Genomic DNA, 21,546 nt, shown 5'->3' on the forward strand with positions numbered 1-21,546 from the left:
GTGGCTACTCCAACACAACATTTCGCTGAGGGCGGAGTACGTCCCAGGAGCAGACAACACCCTGGCGGACTCACTAAGCAGGCAAAGCTCTATTTGCCACGAGTGGGAGCTCGACCAACATGCTCTCGACGCAGTATTCTCCCGATGGGGCAGACCTCACCTGGATCTATTTGCGACGAAGATCAACGCAAAATGCCAACATTATGCAAGCTGGCTTCCCCAGAAAGGATCTCTAGGGGATGCATTTTCGATCGCATGGTGCAACGTATTTGCTTACGCTTTTCCTCCATTTCCCCTGATCCCCAGGGTCCTTCGAAAACAGAAAGCAGAGCATTGCACACTGATCCTGGTCGCCCCAGCGTGGCCACGCCAACACTGGTTTACAGAACTCCACCTTCTATCGCTGGAACCTCCGATTCCTTTCAGGCCTTACCCGCATCTCCTCACTATGAACCAGGGGCAAGGACAGCATCCAGATCTGACATCTCTCAGATTATCGGCTTGGCTGCTGAGTTCAGAGAATTCCAGGACTTAGATATCCCTCAGGACTGCATGGTCGTCTTAGCCCGGGCCCGGGCTGACAGTACCAATAAGACATATTCTCTTAAGTGGAAGAGATTCTGTTTTTGGTGTAAAGCTAACAAACTGCACCCGTTCTGGTCGTCTCCAGCACAACTGCTGCCCTACCTGCTTCACCTGGCCAACTCGGGATTGGCTCATGCCTCAATCAAAGTCCATCTGGCAGCCATATCTCGGTTCATACGCTCTTCGTCTGGTGTTTCCCTATGGTCCAATAGACTGGTCAAGCAGTTTCTGAAAGGCCTATTCAGGACTTATCCTCCAGTGAAACCTTTACCACCTACATGGCAGCTCAATATTGTCCTGGCGCAGTTGATGAAACACCCCTTTGAGCCGATGCATAAAGTGGATCTCAAATACTTGTCATGGAAAACAGCTCTCTTGCTGGTTCTCACGTCAGTAAGGAGGGTGAGTGAGCTGCAGGCTTTCTGTATTCAGGACCCGTTCCTTCAGTTTAAACAGGACAGAGTCATTCTACGGACTAACCCCAAACTCATACCAAAGGTTCCGTCTGCTTTTCATCTAAACGAACCTATTGTCCTGAGATCTTTCTTCCCTAATCCAACCAATTATTTATTGCCTTCAGCAGGCCCAGGAAGGGCCTACGATTGACAAAGCAGAGCATTTCAAGGTGGACCTCTGCGGCCATCGCCTTCTGCCACCAACAGGCGGGACATCCTCTGCCCGCCAAGGTTCAGGCTCATTCCACTAGAGCAGTTTCCACTTCCATGGCGCTCTTTTCTGGGGTGCCCATTGTCGACATTTGCAGAGCGGCGACATGGAAGACATCACATACGTTCACCAAGCACTACTGCTTGAATTCGGAACTTATGAAGGATGCAGCAGTGGGACAGGCGGTGCTCCGTCATCTATTTCATTAGAGGTGAGCCTTCTTCCTTTCATCCCATCTTTCCTATTTCCTAATTGCACATTTCTTACCCTGCTACTGTTTGCAGTTTATTCTGTTGCACTATTGATAAGGTATTATCAAGTGTCTTACATGGTATATTATGCGAAATGTGCTGCCTACTACTTGCTACTCTGATTCAGGCATGTGAATCTATGAAAGATACCCATAATACTGGATAAGAAATGCGTTACTTACCTGTAACTGCAGTTATCCAGGTATCTTTCATAGATTCATATGCAACCCACCCGCCTCCCCTGGAAGGGCTCACCTTGGTTCTCTCAGTAGGTACTACTTAGCACTGTGCTTACGAAAATCTGAGGGACTAGGGCTCCTTCCAGGAAGGTTCTAGAGGGTGGTAGTAGCTGATTGGATCCTGGCCAAAGTTTGGTCCTTTTTACAAAAGGACTCAGATAGGTTACTAATGTGAGGCCTCCGGCCTATTAGTGTATATATGTCTTTATGACATTACTATTTTTATATACCGGGGACTCCCACCCCAACAACGGGGAATGATTCAGGCATGTGAATCTATGAAAGATACCAATACTGGATAACTGCAGTTACAGGTAAGTAACACATTTCTTATGGCTCCGCTGACGTCATGTCCGTGGACGACGTCGGGGCGGAGCCGGGCACGCGCCCCCCCCCAATCCCCCCCACCGGCGGGCAGAGGTGCTGCTGCGGAAAGTTTTCCAGATACAGTCTGACGTCTGGGGATATTCTAAGTTAAGGAATCTGCGGCTAGACTATGTCTCTACCAGATACATTGTTACCGAAGGTGAGTAACTCGTTCTTTAATGCTGATATGGTGACTGTGCTGCCTTCATTTTTTGTTAGCAGGAAAGATCTTAGATTTATGAAAGCTTCTTGTGTTATATTTTTTATCACATAATATGTCTGGGTCATAGGATGAATTGCTTATCTTACTATGCTGTTCACATATTTTCTGAAATGTTGTGTTATATATTCTTTCATAGCTTTTAGAAAACATGACTGAAGTTGTTCGTAAAGGGATATTGGAAGCTCAGGTCCAACTGCAGAAAGCAAATGAAGAAAGACTGCTTGAAGAGGTGGGAATGTTTTTCAAAATGTTAACCCAAGTCCAAGTTTCTAGCTTTGTCATCTGCATTAGCTTTGTTTCATTTGTTTTACAGGGAATATTGCGCCAAATCCCAGTCGTTGGATCAGTGCTGAACTGGTTTTCCCCAGTCCAGGCATCACCACGTGGTAGAACTTTCAACTTGACCGCAGGTAAAACCTAAGGTTTTATGAACAGTGTATCTTCAATAGTGTCTTAACTTCTTTACGTACACCTACTCTGGTCTTAAATTATTGGGTGGTTTGCATTTTAATTCTGGAATAGATATGAAACAAGTCCTAAACAAGATCACAAATATTAATTTACAATCCATTGATATTCTCCTCTGAGAATGTTTTAGCCCATAGATTTGCAGTACTTTTTAGTTAAAGTTCTGAAGTTAAAGCTGCATTCCTAATCCTGTTTCGCGTTGTGAATTTCAGTTTGTACCTGAAAATCTCCAAACTGTGCCATCAATCAATCATTATTTGTTAGTATGAGACACACTCAGACGTTGCTTGGCATTTCCTGCTTCTCGCTGCATTATTTGGATACAAACTCCTTGACTTCTGATTGGGGGTGACAATAATTGATGGACAGTGATTGTCATTGCTTCCTTCGAACTGACATTTCTGCCACCCATGCCTAGCCTTTTAGGTATTCTTCTTAAAGGATTGTGGGAGAGGATATGATCTGCAGTGCCAACTTCCTTGCAGTAGCAACCTGAAAACATACTGATGAAGAGGCGCAAGAGGACACCTAGCCAGAGTATGAGATGCCTGCTAACTTGTACCTTAGGCTTGGTATTCAACCTTCACTGATTCACTGACACTGTGTAAAAGCTAGATTGCTGTCTCCTTGCAGTCCTAATCTCTGCTGTGTCAGGGCTGTTTTTTCTTGTGACAACACAAACTTTATTTCTATGTGTCTCTCAGGCTTGGTGTGTCTCACTGTTTTTCAAAAGCTGGTCGTCCCACCTTGCCCTCGATGTCTAGGCCCAATGCAGCCTGAGCTGACCTTCAAACTGGAAAAGCAGTCTGACAACACGCCCCTGGCTGTATTTGATGTCCTTAGAAAGTCTGACGTTCAAGAGATTTTGGAAAAGGTGTGTCTGTGCCCCATTAATGGATAGCGGGCGACCATGCCTTGCCTCCGTCATTATGTCCTTCTTCTCTTTGAAGATATGTCTACACTAACGCATCCAGGGGGAGCCCTCCAGTCTAAGCTATGGAGGGGCTACCTTATGCGCCCTGTCCAGATGCTTTCCTAACCTTTTGAGAATGGCTTTGAAGAAGTCTGAAACATGTTGAATCTAGTGAGTTTCTTTGGAGGCATATGTTGTTGCACTTGGAGCGATTCTCCAGCTCCTCTCATTGTGCCTGAAGTGTGGTATGTTCTTCAATTAAGAGCCTGCGTTTTTGAAAACATTACATTTGCAGTCCTGTACCTGCTTAATATTGATCATTCTGTCTCCCAGGTCATGAATATCTATCCACATTTCCTTCAAGTCTTGCTGCAGATACGCCATTACCGTATTTATCTCATGTTTGCCTTGCTTTTCTTGGTGACTGACTGGTTTGCCTCCCTTGGGTATCTGTGCTTCATCCTAAAACCTCTGGCATGCTCCTACTCTGGCACTTCCAGTCTCCGGTCTTGTGGTCAGCTCCTTACTGGATTAAATCCTTAATGCTAGAGGCTTTACCGTCCTGATTCTGGTAATTACTTTGTAGGGCGACCAGCCAATATTAGGATGGTCTAGCAGTGATCTCTAACAGTGATCATCTTCACTCGTGACTTTGGTCCCCTTGCTCAGTATCTTGGAGACTCACCCCAGTCACCCAACCCCGACTTAAGATTCTAATAAAGTATTAGGTCCACTCCTGCTGCCCGGCAAGGGGGCACAGTGACCACCATGAGGCTTCCAGCACCCCACCACACTTTTCTGGCTTCTCTGGTGTTTTCTCTATGGTCAGCCTGCCATGGGAAACATCCACCATGTCACTTCACCACCTGTTGCCTTTTTGATTTTCCTGTTGCCTGGCTGCACTAGCTCTTTAGCGCACCCAGTCCTGCAGGAGGTGTTCCTCCTGCTCCATATTTGGGCATCTGCCCGCCCCCCTCCTACGTCCCTTTTCCATCTAGCCAGACGTCCCCGGGCTGACCATATGCGTATCCCTCTACCGCCGACAACTGCCACTTTGTGTCTAGCCCTGAATGTGGCCCCTCATACTGTGACGGAGGGGAAAGGTATCTTTTCGGGGACAGCCCTCATCTTTGCCTTCTTCCATAAACCACCTGAGGTTTCCACAGTGGTTCAAGGACACCGATTAAGCATCCAGCGCATCATGGTCTTTCGGAGGCATGTTATGGCAGCGCCTAAATGTTCTCAGACTTCCTTTGATAATCTGTTGCTAGGCCTACTTAGCCTATTTAGGCATCCATTCCTTCATTCGCAACTGGCTTTTTAGTGTCTCAGGTTCTCCTCTGCTCAGTTCATGAACGCTGACGCTGTACATTTGGTGACTTTGCTTCTGTAGCCAATGGTCACCATCTTGTAGTAGCCATCTTGATTTCCTTCTCACCGCCTCCTTTCTTCTTCTCTACATTGGCCTCTGCAGCACCTTCTATACAAAATTGGGTAATCAGTAGACCCTTAAAACTCCTTAATCTATGCTACCAATGGTTTGGTGTCCTGGAGGAGACTCACTTTGTGTCGATGGGCGATGATCCTCCGGCGTGTGACAGGACACCAGCGATCATTTGTCTGCTGTATTGCCTGCTCAGCCATGCCTCTTACATCTGTGGCTATAGAGCATGCATATTCTAGTACCTGTGGAGCTGGGAGTGAAGAGAGCACACACAAAGCTGGATGCACCGTTTAACAGCTCGGTTTGAAGATAAACCGTCCCATCCCCTGGGTGCTCTGTCTCTCATCCTATTTTCATGTATATCACTTTCTCTCTGGCTTATATAAGTCCATACCGCCTCTCGCAGTCCTGTTTCGTGGGAAGTGTCATGCTTCCCTATTTGATTAATATCCCTTTGGGCCACATTTCCCAAGTTTATAAAAACTTTCTTGTGGGAAGTTACATCAGAGTCTTTCCATATACCTAATAGTACAAGTGCAGCCGGTCAATTGTGGAATCTGTGGCATCCTCAAGCCTTTTTGTAACCTAAGGCCACTATCTTTGAATTTTGGTGCACTCTCACAGGATAGGAATGGTGGCATTGGCATCCGTCCGTTGCTTGAGGCTGTAGCTGGCTTTATGGCCACGTCTCTCGGGAAGCTCACTGCATCACCCCAGTCATCATCCAAAGCTCCAATTTTGTTTTCCCATTTTTCCTTCAACTTCACAAATTCTTTTTGTGCTTTAGTTATGAGTGTGCTGTAAGTGAATGATGGCCTTGGTGGTGAGTTGTCTATTTAACACCGCCTCTGTAGAGAGGAGTCCTCTTTCGTCTCCTCATGGGCTGCATTTCTGTCTCGTCTTATGGCGGGAGTACCACCTGGGTGCGGGCTAGCTCATAGATGTGCAGTAATCCTGGGATTAATTGTGACACATATGTGGTGTAAAGTTTGACTGGTCAACCAACTGCTCTAAGGGTTTTACATTTGTTTAAAAGCCAGGGATAGCTTGTCTGAGGTCAGTATGCCCTCTAGTTCAGCAGGTTAGGCTATCTGTATTCTTAGAAGGTGCAAATTGTTCAGGAATCCCTGTATTGTGGGAGCATCCGTTTTTTTCCTGAGTGGTATACAGAGCACCATAGAATGTACAGAACTTGTGGATGATTACCTCTTGGGTGTTAACAGTGCCTTCCGTCAGGGTGTGTATTGCAGAAATTGGATTCCTATGGTACCCCGACCGAATGAGCCTGGCAAGGAGTCAGCCTGTCTTATCCCCTTCTGCTTGTGGCATGCCTTGAATTCTCTATAATGTAAAGAACCTAGCTTAGCGAGAGAAGTCCTATAAGTGAGTTTTGCTTGTGCTAGCGGAGCTACGGCGGTAGGGTCTGTGGGCACTTGCAATTCACAGGCTCTTATATCGGTCTCAAGCTGCTGCAAGTCCCTGCGGAGCACAAGTTTATTACCGTAATCTGATTTGATAGCTCGGCCTCTAAGAACTACTTTAAAGGTGTCCCACTCCACTAAGGAATCTGCGGCACTTGCCTCACTGTCTTGGAAATAGTGTTCCAGTTGTTCTGCAAGAGTAGCATGGACTTCCACGTCATGACGGGCCTCCATAGTGAGGCGCCACACTGGTATGCGTTAGCACCCTCTACCCTGGGCCAGGGTAAGCTGTAGCGGATTGTAGTCCAAGAAATAACATCCTAAATACTCGCCCACTGACACCTGGGATATTGGCTCTTCACTGCAGTAAAAAAGGTCAATTCTGGTATGTAGATCATTTTAAGTCTGAGTATTAAGAGTGTTTCTGGAGTCCGAATGGAGGAGTCTCCAGACATATGGTACTTGTGCATGGGTCGCCCATTATGGTATGTATTTTGTAAGCGTTATGGATTGTGCACTCAAAATCGTTGGTTCGAGTGATCCAGTGATATGTTGGGGACACAATTGTAATTTGGCTTCCCAAATTCAAGGCGCAAGAGCATTATTAAGTAGCGCAGGTGTCAGCGTATTGTGGAAGGCTTCCTGAATTGAGTTAGGCACATAGTGATATCAGTGATAGTGGAAGCCGGTCCAGCAGTCCCTCCACTACCATGTATCTGCCCTCAGAGTCCACCCTCAAGTTATGGAAAAGAACGTCCCCGGAGCCACCCATTTCAAGGCACTCCTGGCATATCTTGAATATGTAGTACCCACAATCATGCCATTCCACCTCCTACACCGCCTCTGCAGATAACACAAGGAAGCATGTGTCTCCTGAAGGCATTCTATATGTATGCTGTGGCTAGCCATGCCCCGAACGTTCCAGGTCAGGAGGAGGTGGTGGAGTGTAGGGTATTAGACTTCACCTGTCAAAATGGGTACAACAGAATCAACCCCTGAATTGTGCCTGATCTAAAGCATGGCCAGGAAGTGTAGAAATTAATTCAATTCACTGCCCCTCAATTGCCTTTTAATTTCCAAGAAGGAAGCCCTTCTTTTCTGTAGTTCAGTAGTGTACTCTGGAATTATATTGACGTTGTAATTATCCATGAGCAAGGAACCATTAGCTCGCGCCACCTGCTGATTATGGTCCCTGTTGTAGTAATTAAACAGTCAAGCGACCACCGGACTGGGGGGCACCCGGCGGATGGGGCCTGATCAATACCCTGTGGGCTGTTCCACTGATGCACCTCCATTTGTATACATTTGAAAAATGCTAAACAAATCATCCCAAGTATATGCTAAAGCCTAGGCTATGTTCATTGCTAGAGAACAACATCTGCACAAACTAAAAGTTAGAAAATATTTTTTTCTAATACATAATCATACTGTAGTATAGCAACAACATATATCGCCATCGTTTGCGCCTCAACAAGTTGCCATACCCTCAACATCCTATGCAAAGCTAAGAATCCTAATGTATCAAAATACAATTACACTGTGATAATGCAACAGAAGTACCAATATATACATTTAATGTATTTGCATCTTAAAATTGGTGCACACCTCATGGCATACCAGTTGTGCTAAGTGCACACAAGCTAGTGTAGGAGAGAAGTACTAATAAAATAAACATACAGCTTGAAGGGTGGCATAACGGCTAGGGCGCTCGACCTCAGACCTGGGGATCTGGGGATCTGGGTTCGAGTCTCGGTAACGACGCCAAAACCTCCTGTGATTCTGAGCAAATCACTTAATCTCCCCATGCCTAAAATGAATGTGTGTCTTCATGTAGCGTAACTGGTGCTATGTAAAGCGCTCTGATACCCGATTCGGTAAGAGTCTAGTTTGCGCTATATAAAACTCTGCAAAAAAAAAAAAAACAATATTGCAGAAGTAAGTGACACAGAGGAGCTTGCTTGCTAGTTGCACAGGCATGCTTGCTTAATAAAACAACTGACATGGTAATAACGGCCATACGAATGGTATTGCACTGTCAAAGTTATAGCACATACATATCTCCTTAGCTCTTCTGGTCCTTTTCCTAGCAGGGTAATGTATTTACCACGAAATGCAAAGCAGTACACTTTGGCACCAACCATTGTTTGCACTAGGACATCGCTGCTTCAGGAATTTAGCATTTTGGTAATAGGATCAGGTGAGCAGTGACCTTCTTCCCTGGCATTGATTGATTTACTAACTTATGTAGTTATTTAGAGCTAACTACCCAACTAGCATTGTGTATCCCAAAGCAGGTAGTTGCTTTGTCTTCTCCCAGTGTTTTGGTGCCAACTAAGATGTTAAAATGTCAGTGGCTTCTTCCATAATAAATGTTTTATCTGTTCTCTGATGTTTTTTATGCTTTCAGCCACATTGTATTTCTGTCAAGTTGTTGTTTTCAGTAAATGGGTTTTCAATTACTTTGACTCTTAAGAAGTTGGTTGCTATTACTTTGATTTTGTTTGAATTTACTTGCTACACCTCTGGTGACATGAAAGTTTGCATTTCTAAGGTTGTTTCAGAATTAATTATTTTAGCTAGTTAGTGATAACTCTGACCGTTTGGTCATATTCGGCTTTGAAGAGATTCTGAATGCCTTTAACCATTTGAATAGGCTCGATGAAAATGTATTATGTAGATGAATGGTGGATTTTTTTTTAATGTTAAATGGGAAAGTAAAATGATAGATTATTTCATACAGTGTTCATCAACAATTTTGGCACTGTTATATTCATACATTACACATTTTCTGTTTTAGGATTTATCCAGCTACATTTATTATTTGTTTAATTGTGTGATTAGGATTTAACACTGGTTCCAAGGTCAGCAACCCATCTCCTAGGAGGTAACTCCTTAAAGTGGCACACGCCATAGTTTGAGCCATCTGAAACTCTTTAGATCTTAGGCACTGTACTTGCAACTTCCTGGTTTTACCCCTACTACAGAGGAAGCAATCTATCAGTAGAAACCATATAGTCTATCAGACTCTGAATTGTCACAGGTGCACACCAGCCCAGCGGTGTCTGCTTAATGCTTCTCTGGGGCTTTTGGCATATGGTCTCATGCATCATCTTGGATGTGTTTAGGATAAACATCAGACAATACATATGCATATTACCTGCATCTTAACATTGTACAGCTCTAGTGCATATGTATTAGATTAACGTTTTCATATATGTGTCTCCTGAAGAATGGTTTACATCACAGCTGATGAAGTAAAGTGGCACCCATATTCAGCCTGAATACTACACACCCACAGGGTGAAGACACTGTAACTCTGAAAATACGCCTTGTGCTAAATCAACCCATTCATTAATATTGCAGAAGTCAATATTGCACTGATAGACCATCCCATTAACTATCTTTCACCAGGCAAGTGGTGGCCAAGGCCCATTGTTCTAGTAAATCTTCAGCACTTATAGCTTTTCTTAGGTCTAGATTTTCTCCTCCAATATCAGCTGCAAGTTTAGGTTGTGGGTGTCCGGAATGTGGCAGTATCTGTACTCAAAAGGTGGACTGTCTGCTTGGGTTAGCCAAGAAACTTTCATAATGCGTCCTTTTCAATCTTGGTAACTCTGCTAGCTTCTGACTTATCAAGTAAGGGCAACTATAAGTCCATGTGCATTACTTTACACATGATCCTGGATCTTCAACAAAACCTCATTGATTGGTTCCAGAAACCAAAAAAAAAGTGTTACCTGCATCCCTTTCCTTTCTGAACATAAATAACTGTAACTACTCCATAGATCCCTAATCCCCTTTCTTTCAAGTGGTCTCATATAAATGGCATCCACACTTGCTCAGTTGACACTGTTTCTGAACTTCTGTGTCCAGGTGTCAAGTGGGCCCGACATGCCATGTATCAGGTGTTGGTGTTTACCACATTTCTGCTGCTGAGCCCTTATGACCCCATCCGAAAAAACACTTTTCCAGATTACTCTATCTGCTGTGGGGAAGCAACTTCTTATGGCCTGAGATACTATTTGCCAGGTTGGTAAATCTTCTGTTGCAAAAGAGGCAATTCTTTCTTTGAACCATTTTTTGTGCCTGAGGAAGCAGGCTGTGAAGCATTTCTTTTACTCCCAACCCCTATACTTTGCAATGGGAGTAGACATTAGTTGAGCGTAGTGAGTATATGGGGTAATAAGTACAGATAGTTGTATCTGGAGACCCATGGTATATTCATGTTAGATGGGAAAAATGGCTCATTGGCAAGGTTTCAGTTCAGGGAGAGAGAGAGAACACCACCCACACAGTAGCAAGTACTGCTCGATTACAAAGCACTATGGGGTTTATATTAAAAATGTCACTGTGTCGCCATACTCCATGACAGAAAGAAAACACCTAAAGGCATACCGTATTTTCCGGCGTATAAGACGACCCGGCGTATAAGACGACCCCCTACTTTGCTTAATAAAATGTAGGTTTCATGCTATACTCGCCGTATAAGACTACCCCCACTTCCAGTGCAGTCCAACGCAGTCCTGCATAGCCATTTTGAGAATGTATTTTATTTTGGCTCGTACTTTGTATGCTTTTGTAACCTGCACACTTATCACTTTTTCTCCAGGAATGTACCGATTGCTACCTCATGTATTTTGGTTGCTCGCTATTGTCACTTTTGATCCATGTAACTTAATGTTTGCTTTTGTAATTTGTCCATTGTTATTGTTGCTCACATCAGCCCATTTTTATATAATGCAGAAGCAGTCTGACACCTTCGGGTGTAGTCCGCGCTATGTAAAAACGCATGAAAACATTACTTCAAATTTAGTATCCGGCGTATAAGACGACCCCTGACTTTCCAGAACATTTTAAGGGGTTAAAAAGTCGTCTTATACGCCGGAAAATACGGCCTATTTTCTGGCCTTCTGTTGAGGAGTCTGGTTTCAGAAACACCCTTTCCAAGACAAACACGTTTGGTTTTAACAAAGTTTGACGCATAACATTGGTTACATTTTTTCTGAGATTTTTGATAATCCTGTAATCCAATGTGTACATTTCGTGTTTTGTTTCTGGTAGGTTCGCTCGAGACCACAGAAAAGACTTACGTGTGTAAAACACAAGGTACTGGGGAAACACCACCCCCAACACCCACATCCAGCCATTCTAAACAAAGACATCCAGGTACGTAATTCAAGGACAGCGACCCAAGTACTTTTCAAAGGTTTTGAAAAAGTATCCTGTTTCTAGCAAGATTATTATTATAACCGTAGCATTAGTCCATACAAATATTGGGTTTTTACTTAGGTGTTTCTGGTTAACCATACAAAAAGATCTTAGGTTAATTTGTGTATGTGCTTTTGTATAACACTTCAAATTTGTTGAGACCTCACTCAACATGCAACAATACAGAGAAGGCACTTCTACTCAGGCCATAGCTTTGCACCAAGGTACACCCAGGGGCTGTGGACATTACTGTCACCTTATTTGTTTCCCTATATGTATGTGCACTTTATCCTGACCTGATCCAATTTATTCTTTGTCTGCTTGGTCAGCATGGTCATCAAGATCCAGGAAGCAGGCCAAGTAGTAACTAGAAGCAGATTTTATTAGCGTAGATCATATATTTATCACAAGCTGAAACTATGAGGGAAAGCAAACTGAAATAACAGAAGACCTGGCCTACAAAACGTTTGAATCTTCTGCTCCTTCGCGCTCCTTCCCTCTTCCTGGATTCTGACGGCAAGCAAAACAGTAATCCATACGCCATTTTTGACACATATACGAGATTTCAGAAAGGTTTTGCAATGAGTAGAAACTAATTACCTTTCTTACTACAGATCCTTCATCTGTTATTGAGTCTACTCCTTGCCCACGTGTTATATTGGCGAGCTCTGTAGTTACACTGGCAGAGTTACACTTGGTAGCTTGTTTAGATTGGGTTCCATGCTACATCCATGGAAGATTTTGGAGATCTGATAGCAAGAAGGGACAGTCTTCAACAGGCCCCAAGACAGGTAAAACCAAAATAAATAATTAGACTCAGTAATACATGGAAAGGTAAACAAAAGATTACATCCTTTTCTCCTCTAGTTGATAATAGGTTTGAATTATGTGTAAGCAACCTTCAAGGTTAAATGTTTTATTTATTATTGTGTGCTGCAAAACCTAAGTTAGTGATCATTTTAACAGAGGCACTAAAAGGCTGTACATTTATAAATATCCTAAACTAGGTATTAAGAATTATTGTTACTATACTAGTGTAGATTTGAGGATGCTATGATGTTTTTTCCTGTAAACTATTCCGTAGTCTGCATTTTTTATAGATTATAATTATTAGAACTATACTTGTAATTGTGATCAATTTTTCTCATGGTCACAGATACGTTGTATTCAAACAAAGTATTCAAAGAAGTCTGTCACTTCTGGTTTTGATTTTACCCGTATCTCTGGCAATGAGTCAGGTTTATTATGCCTATTGATTCAGTCAAAACAACATTTTTGTGGAAGTACTTTAAAATAGGAGTCGAAGCCATGATGCTATTTTGCTGGAATTTTTTTTCATTCTAAAAAGCAAAGCTTTAGGTGCAGCCGTAATGGCTCCTATAGAAAGAGTGTTCTTTTAAGGAATGCTCAGCTAAACTTATAGCAACACTGATTTCTTCTCTTCAGTGTTTACTTTATATGCTTGCAGTAGGTTAACCCTCCCAGAAACTGCTCTCTTCTAAAACTGTTAGCAGTTGTTTAGGCTAATGGGATGTTCCATCTATGTCATGGCAGCCCTCTTAAACCTCTTTGTTGTTTTTAAAAAATAAACCTTTCTATTGAGGGGTATTTTGCTGGTGTGATCACCCTTCTGTGTGCAGTGTTTGATGCAAAGGATTCTTCTTTATACAGAAGCGAGCCCCACTGCCTGGATCACTCCATAAGTTGTCTGTGGGACACATCCAGTACATCCTTCCACAAAAACCTACTGAAGGCAGCAGTCAATTTATGCTTAAAGATAATTCTTCTATTGGTAACCTTGAATGTGGCGGTGGTGCACACTGACGATAATAATGCCTTATTTACTTCAAGCAGGGAGACACAACGGGAGTGGATCTGTGAAATTGGGTCGTTTGCCATGACCTGCTCCTCTTTGTTTCTTCCATAACAGGGCAGCCCAATCTGAAGGCAGGCAGCCTTCACTCGCTACATGAATAGAAGGTGAATAAAGCAGTACTCTGCTTAATTTTTGAGGCATAGAGAAGATTAGCAACAGACATTTTCAACGCATCAGAACACAAAAGGGACCACTTTGCCTCCTGGATCGGCAAGGGTTTATGGTTATAGGGGGATTAATCAAGGCTACGAAAATGGGAAGATAATCTTTTTTCACTTCCAAGAAGGCCATCAACCATCATCTGACTAGTTGTATTTATTTGTGAAGTGAGATGGATGCTACCATGTCCAAATTAAATTTGTCCACGTCACTTACTATGCCCAAACTTTAACCCCTGACCACCTATAACATAAAGATGCTCTCGTAAAATACAGTCTTCTTCGTAGTCTTCACATTTGCGAAACATATAATTGAGTTGGGTGTCCTATTCTCCCAAGGACTGAAAACTATATTTTATAGGGACAGCATAAAACTCATAACTTAGCCCACTTTCCTTCAAATAGCTGCTTCTCATGTAAAACTTTATTTACAGGTCTTCTTTCCACTTCATTTTTTTATTCTATCTATATTTAAATACAATTTCACTGTGTACGCTGATATAGCGTAGGCCAACTATTTGTGTAATTCTTACCTGGCATACTGGACAGGTTGGCTTTCTGGAGCATCAGAAGTTTTTCTGTTCAAAAGCATTAAACGCAAACCTCTTCCCAGAGAGGAAATCTCTTGAATACTCTTTCAAGAAACTGGTGACTGTGCTTCCAAACTCCTGTGTGAGTCGATAAGTGTGGTACTCAGATTAGTTTCACTTCTCCCACTTGTCTGATATCCAACTAGCCAACTTGCAAAGTCTTTTTTTTTTTAATTTGTTGAGGTATAAAATTACCTACTAGAATTGTTCAGAATTTTTCATTTGATTTGTTGTAATATTTATCTGATAGACATCTAGCCGCAGATTCTTTAACTTAGAATATCCCCAGCCGTCAGACTGGATCCGGAAAATCTTTTGCAGCAGCACCTCTGCGTGCCGGGGGACAGCGCCACACGACCCCGCCCTGACATCGTCCAGGTACCTGACGCCAGGGAGGTCATTTAAGTCCCTCCCGGCGCGCTGACGTCAGTTTCCTTATTTTCCGCGTACAACCCTGATTCGAGGTGAGCGGGTCCTCTGGCCTATTTTCAGGCTCCCTTTTCAACGCTTCACGTCTGGAACAGTGTGCGATGCCTTCGGGCTTTAAAACTTGTACTTCCTGTTTGCAGCAGATGTCCGCGACGGACCCGCATCTTATTTGTATGTGGCGTCTGGGTGAGCACCATGACTCCACAGACTGCGACGCCTGCCAACATCTTAAGCTGAAGTCCTGTCGGGAGCGTGGTAGGAAGCTTCTCTCGGCACGGCTGTCACGGTCGGAGTTGTCTCGTCCCCCGGCCTCTACATTGCCAGCGGGTTTCTCTTCTTTACGGTTCTGCTGTCAATCACCTTCTGGGGCCCCGGGCCGTCGTTCGCCACTTGTAGGTAAGTCAAGGCGCATGTCACAGAGGTCCTAGACCTCACTTTCTAATGTGGTCGAAGGCACTGGTTCCCAGAACATTCTGGACCTGCGCCCCCGGCAGTAATGCCCCCCTCTATCCACCCTATCCGGGTGGGGGGCGACTCAAGCCCAAATTGAGGCATATGCCGTGGCCTTGCAGGCCTCCCTTGGGTCCTCGCCTGTTCCTTGGCGTCCTCGGGCCTCCGCTTCTTGCGGGATCCCCAACAGACTCACCGGTGGGCTCGCCCTGGCACCGATTGAGCCTTTGCCCACCAGGGACGTCAGATATGTGGTGTCGTCAGGGCACGGCCGGCTGGGTCCCCCTCTACGGTCCACATGATGTCATCAGGGCGCTGCCTGACTGAATCCGCCTCTATGACCCACTGCACCCCTGCCGCACGCATAGTCCTGCGGGGCTCCCTGTGGCGTCACAGGTGGTTGCCGGTGCTCAGAGCACGCCCCAGCCTTCTGGGCAAGCGGCCGCTTGTCTGGAGCTGGAGTCGGCTCCGTTCTGGTGCCGTAGAGTTGCCTCCCTGGCTCCGCCTCTGCTTCTTTTTCCGGAGTCGGAACCTGTTGTGGTTGAGGCAGAGTCGGAAGGGGAGCTGATCGTGGTTTCGGCGCCGGAGGCGGACGTCTCGGCGCTGGATGGTGTCTAGTTGGTGCCTGATGAGGCACAATCGGCGCCCAAGAACGTCGTTTCGGCACCAGGTGGCTAGCTCTTCTCCGGAGGCCTCTGAAGAGAGTTTGGCGTCGCCCTCACGCTCTAAGATGCGGGATGTTTTCTTGCCTGTGCCTACGGTCCTTAAATACAGTGTGTGTTTTGGGTCGGGCTACCTCTGCCCTGTGGGACTCTGCAGAGTCCTTGCTTTCTGCCACCTCTGAAGGCGCTCATGCCGATTTCCTTCATCTCCTTAGGGATGGCTGTGACCTTGCCGAATTCACGATCCGCTCGGCCTTGGATACTGCGGGTTCTTTAGGCTGGGCTATGGCTGGTTCTGTCACCTTAAGGCGTCATGCTTGGTTAAGAGAAAGCGTCTTCCCTGAGAATATCCGGGAACGACTGGTTGATTTACCCTTTGATGGGGTTTTACTATTTGATGCTCATGCCGACTCTGCGGTTCACCGGCTCCTTCCAGGCTTTCACCCTCCCACTTAGGCCTGTCTTCCGTGGTGGTGCCTTTTCATTTTGCATTTTTTCGATGCGTTCTGTGTTTTACATGGGGGGTGAGCCTTAGGTCTTCTTTTTGTAATTTCATGGGTGATTACCCTTTATTGGCATCCCTTGGATGCATTTTGCTTTCAACTGACAGTTGGCCGGCTGTGGCAGTATTCCACAGGTTACTGTGTCTGTGTGGTTTGCCCTAAGATGTGTCCCCATTGTTTGCGGTGTGCAAACCCAATGTGGGGTACTTGCATGCTATTATATAGCTCTGCTGATCTCACCTAGGCCTAGTGATCCTATGGGCTCCAGGCGTCACCTGGTGCTGTTATATTCCGTTTTACGGTGTTCGATGTTTTCTCCTGGCACCATTTTCTGTGCACCATGGGTTGTCCTTCCTTTTGCCTGTTTAACCTCCTTCAGGAGGTTGCATGGTGCTTCTCCTCTTCTCTGCGGTTACTGCCTGTCATTACGGTGCTAGGGGTGCTCCTATACGGCCATGTTGTATGGTCCTGGTTAGATATATATATATATATTCTTGTATGTATGCCAATTGCCATGGGTATTCCTCTTCTCACCTTTCAATGTCTTGGTGCTTTTTGTGGCCACTTCCTTAGGATGTGCCTCTTTCCTAGCTGTTTCGCCACAGCATCCCCCATTGTCCGTCACTCTGTTGCCGGATTAAAGGCTTGGCGCTTTCTGTTCTCTCGCAGCCTCCCCTCCCCTTTGGGGTATGGCTGTGGTATGTAGTCTAAGTTAAGGAATCTGCGGCTAGATATCTCTTATCAGATATATGAGTTACTTACCTTCGGTAATTATGTATCTGGTAAAGATGTTGTCTAGCTGCAAATTCCTTAATGCCCACCCAGCCTCCCCGTTCTGCGAGGAACTTGCCGAAGTGGTGTTCTCCACTGGCCTCTTTCAGTTGCCATTGGTTTTTCTCTCACAAGAGCTCAGATTGTTGCACCTCTTTGAGAGTTTCCATATACAGTTAACTTCTGCTGAGGAGCTTCTTTCACGTGATTGGTGCCTTTTGATTCACCTTCACTAGGAGGTTCATTTTCCTTTCCAGTTACCTTCCCCTCCTTCCACCTTCTCTATTTACCCAGGGTCCTGGTCTCCTCTTTAGTCGCCCTCTTTGGGGATCGGATGTGCTCTGTTCACACCTCCCTTATTATAGGGGGAAGGTCAGTCTTTTCATACCATCTCGCACTGGACTCTGTTCTCTCTGGACGGCACAATTCTAAGGGGTAATGGCAGTCTATTTCTGTCTGTTAAGATGTTCTTCCTTTGTTGCTCTTGGGAAACGGTCTTTGTTTCCCTTGCAAGGCTCTTTCTCACAGCTTTTACTTATATGTACGCAGTGTCTGTTTCTGTCTTTTACAATGGTGCCTTGCACCATCCTCTTCTTTGTTCATGGATTTTTCATCCCACGCATACTGTTCCCATACTTTCACAGTTTTTTTGTTGGTGACTCCACGTTGTGCCACGGAAAAGTTTTCCAAAGAAAACTGACGTCAGCGCACCGGGAGGGATTTATATAACCTAGCTGACATCGTGGACGACGAACGAGGCAGAAGCTCGGAACTATTAACCTACAGAACATATCCAGTTTCAAGGTTGAACAAGCGAAATCGATATATGCCCGTTCTAGAGAGCGTTTTAACCACTCAAAGGCTTTGTTTACCGGTTGATTCTACAATAACCGAAGAGAGAGGGATATTCACAGTCTGCCTAGACATACAACAAAAGAAAGACCCTCCTATCTACGAGCAGGTCCACCATATTTTAAGGCACAATTAAAAGAACCCACTGAGTTTATCTATAGAAAGCCTCATGAAGACCGCACCTCCAAGGGATTCTTCGAATATTTAAAGGGAAATTACTCAAATATAAATTTAGAAGCCGGTGACCCCAAAAGAGACGGCATGTTCTGACGAAGGTGTTACATCAAGTACAAGAACACCGAAACGCGTCGACGCTTTTTGTGGCTAGAATCCTATACTGGTCAAGGAGGTAGCAGATATCTATAAATTATAGTTACTGTCTACTGTACCAGGAACATTAAAAGAAAGACCAAAGGATCTATAGAAGTAGTGGCAAGAAAAATCAAGGCCACAAGTTGAGGGGGTTTGTGAAAAGGATCCAATTGTTGTCTTTGTGAAATTGTATTGTCTAATAATTTTTTCTGATGAATGCCATATTATGTTTCCCATACATGAACTGTTTTTAATTGTTTTTTGATATTTTACTGTACTGATCCAAAGAGTAATACTTTGGATTTTTAATTCATTTTCGTGTGACAAGGAACTGTATTATTTTTTAATTAAAGTGATTGTAAACGTTTACTTTTAGTGTGGAACTTTTTATATAACACAAATTCTTTTCCTTTACAAAAATTTCTTTCTACTGCACTTATAAGAAACGTCTGTCTGACTGTCTGTTTGATTGGCTATAACCCATATAGCGCATACATTAGATGTAATTTAGCGTACAATCAGGGATCCCTCTTTGACTACTTGGTCACTGTACCCTGTTCCCTGTGGTTAGTGGGGTACTCTCTCCTATATTTACGTGGTCATGTGGCTCCTGCAAAAATGTTTCCAGATTCAGTCTGACGCCTGGGGATATTCTAAGTTAAGGAATCTGCGGCTAGACAACATCTCTACCAGATACATTGTTACCGAAGGTAAGTAACTTGTACTTCATGCACCAAAATAGATGTTAATTATAAAAGCCTGTTTATTTTCATTGAACATGTTTATCTAATATGAATTTTGCTTGTTTAAATTGTAGTGCCATCTTGATGGAAAATGATTTTGCTTTGAGAGCCCTTGCAATACATGTGCAAAAGAGAAAAAACATTTATGGATTTAATTAGTCTTGCAGAATTGTCACCAATGGAGCATTGCCACCTCCAGAGGTTGATTCCATCGCTCTCTCCTCTGCTGACCCTCATTTTGCTGATCCTCTTATGTCACCAGCTCAAGTTGCCATCAAGCAATTACACTTGTTGGACCACTATCATAGGTGCCCTAGCTTGTACCAACATCCTCCCTGCCTCTCCTTCTTCAACCTCTTTATTCCTCCACAGGTTTCCTCTTAATTCATTACTTCTCCCTACTAAAAGGGATTTCATGTGAACCTGCCATCAGCCTGTAGGGAATTGTCTATAATCCCTAGTTCATTTGCACCTTTTTTGTAGAGATAGGTGGGCAAGCAAAGGTTATTTCTTTCAATTGCATAGATGTATGTGAGGGTCCAGCACATATGGCTTATACCCCGTTACTTTTGGAGTTGATCGTTGTGTGCTTAGGTTTGAAACATCAGTTCTAATGGATACTTCTAACCACAGATTTTGCACCTTAGAATACTCGTAGGTGCCAGACTGTATCTGGAAAACTTTCTCAATAGTAGTGTTCCCTCTCATAGCTAGGTGGCGTTGTATGGCTCTGTGCTGACTCCACACTGCTCCAGAAGTGACAGCGCAGAGCTGCGTACAAGCGCCACTCCTACACGATGACGTCCGTTCCTTTCTTTCTGCACCTTCTGATGCGGGTCCAGAGCTTCACTCACTTCGTTGTCACTTTTCCATTGACTTCTAAAACGATGTTACCAGTGTACAGAGAACTACCGGGTTCAAGCCTTCACATGACTGCACAAAGACCCACATGAGTTGTGTCTTTCATATCTGGGTTTGGGATACGACTCTAAGTCAGCTGATAAGTGCTCCCTCATGCACCCATAGGTGATCTAAGACTGAGAGTCGAAGATGTGTTCTGCCAAACTCAAGAAGAAGTTGCGATCTCTGTGTATTTCTCGTTCACATTCCATGCCTCAGACTCGATCATGAGACTGTTCCTGTGAATATAAACTTTGCACTCAAAGTCCTACAGGAAGTCAAAATCTAGGACTATGTTAAAGCATAACAACACAAAGCTGGTTTCCACCCCACCCCGCCACTTTTGATTCCAAATAAAGGTGTGAGGGAGTCCCAATGTTAGTCGCACTCTTTTGAGGTCTACAACCATGGACCAGATTCCTCAGCTGGAATTTTCAGGCTGCCATCGACCCCACACCTGTTTCAGTTTTTGAAGGAAGCCATACTGCAAATGCTCACTCCGTTCTGGCTCTCTGGCACGCCTTTGAAGCCCATGGAAGCTTGTGGTCCTCCAGTTGAGCTAGTGGGCCCATACTTGTCACAGTCGGTTGCCTTGTGACCCTTTACTGGGCCCCTAACAATGCCTTTACAAACTCCTACTCCGGTACTGAGATCCACACCGGTCCCCACTAGCCTGACAGAATGCAGAGATCCCATTATTTCTTTGGTACTGACTCTGACCTATACCAGAGCAGGGACCACCCCAATGTCGATGATGGTGAAGGCTTGCTGCCACATCACTATGCTGATGATGCCTTATTCATCGCTTTACAGAATGGCAGTGGGACAACGCACCTGAGACAGTGGTTGACTCGGCACTTGGACCATCAATGGAAGAGAGTGACTTATCTGTAGTGGTAGTTCAGAGGGCATCTGATGCACTAGAATTGCAGCTACCCTCATTTGAAACCAAAATGAATGTTCTAACAGAAATTCTACTGCATGGGCCAGCGACTACTAACAATGCCGTCACTGATTGTTTGATTGCCTCTTGCTCAAAGTCTTTTCCTTATCTTCTTGTGACTAGGCAGGTGGCCAGTCATCACGGACAAGCACCTGATGAGCCAGATTTTCTCACCAAGCCCCAGAGAGTCTTATTGTACAGGCCTCGGCCAGTAATGTAAACCCTAACTCCTTTCAGACCAATCCTCTGGATGAGGAGTCCAAGGGGATTGATACTTTTGGCAAGTGCATATTTTACTTCCCCAGTCTAGCACTCCATGCTGTAAATACAAGATGTTGCTGGCAGACCCAGAAGATCTTAATGCCTCTTTGACCAAGATGATCCGTGCATGAAAGGGCACTTCTAAAGATGTTTTACGTGCATGTCAGGATACTATGGATTGCCTGGGGAAGGCAAGCAGTACTAGGGTTTTCCTTCATTAACATGTTTGGATGCATTCCACAGGATGCTCCTGCAATATTCAGGTCACCCTCATCTATATGCCTTTTGATGGGTCTCACCTTTTCAGTGAGC

At 44.5% G+C, this 21,546-nt stretch overlaps 1 protein-coding gene across 1 annotated transcript in view; it reads left to right on the forward strand.

The window, feature by feature from the left end:
- The window catches only part of PDXDC1 (pyridoxal dependent decarboxylase domain containing 1), a 435,979-nt gene that overhangs the window by 406,273 nt on the left and 8,160 nt on the right, over nt 1-21,546 (forward strand). Inside the window, exons 20-22 of the mRNA XM_086941443.1 lie at nt 2,467-2,559; nt 2,644-2,740; nt 11,638-11,742. Of these exons, the coding sequence (XP_086797569.1) occupies nt 2,467-2,559; nt 2,644-2,740; nt 11,638-11,742 (295 nt within the window). The remainder of the gene's footprint in view (nt 1-2,466; nt 2,560-2,643; nt 2,741-11,637; nt 11,743-21,546) is intronic.

This window comes from Lissotriton vulgaris, chromosome 10 (genome assembly GCF_964263255.1).
Source record: "Lissotriton vulgaris chromosome 10, aLisVul1.2, whole genome shotgun sequence".
In the NCBI taxonomy this organism is placed as follows: domain Eukaryota; kingdom Metazoa; phylum Chordata; class Amphibia; order Caudata; family Salamandridae; genus Lissotriton; species Lissotriton vulgaris.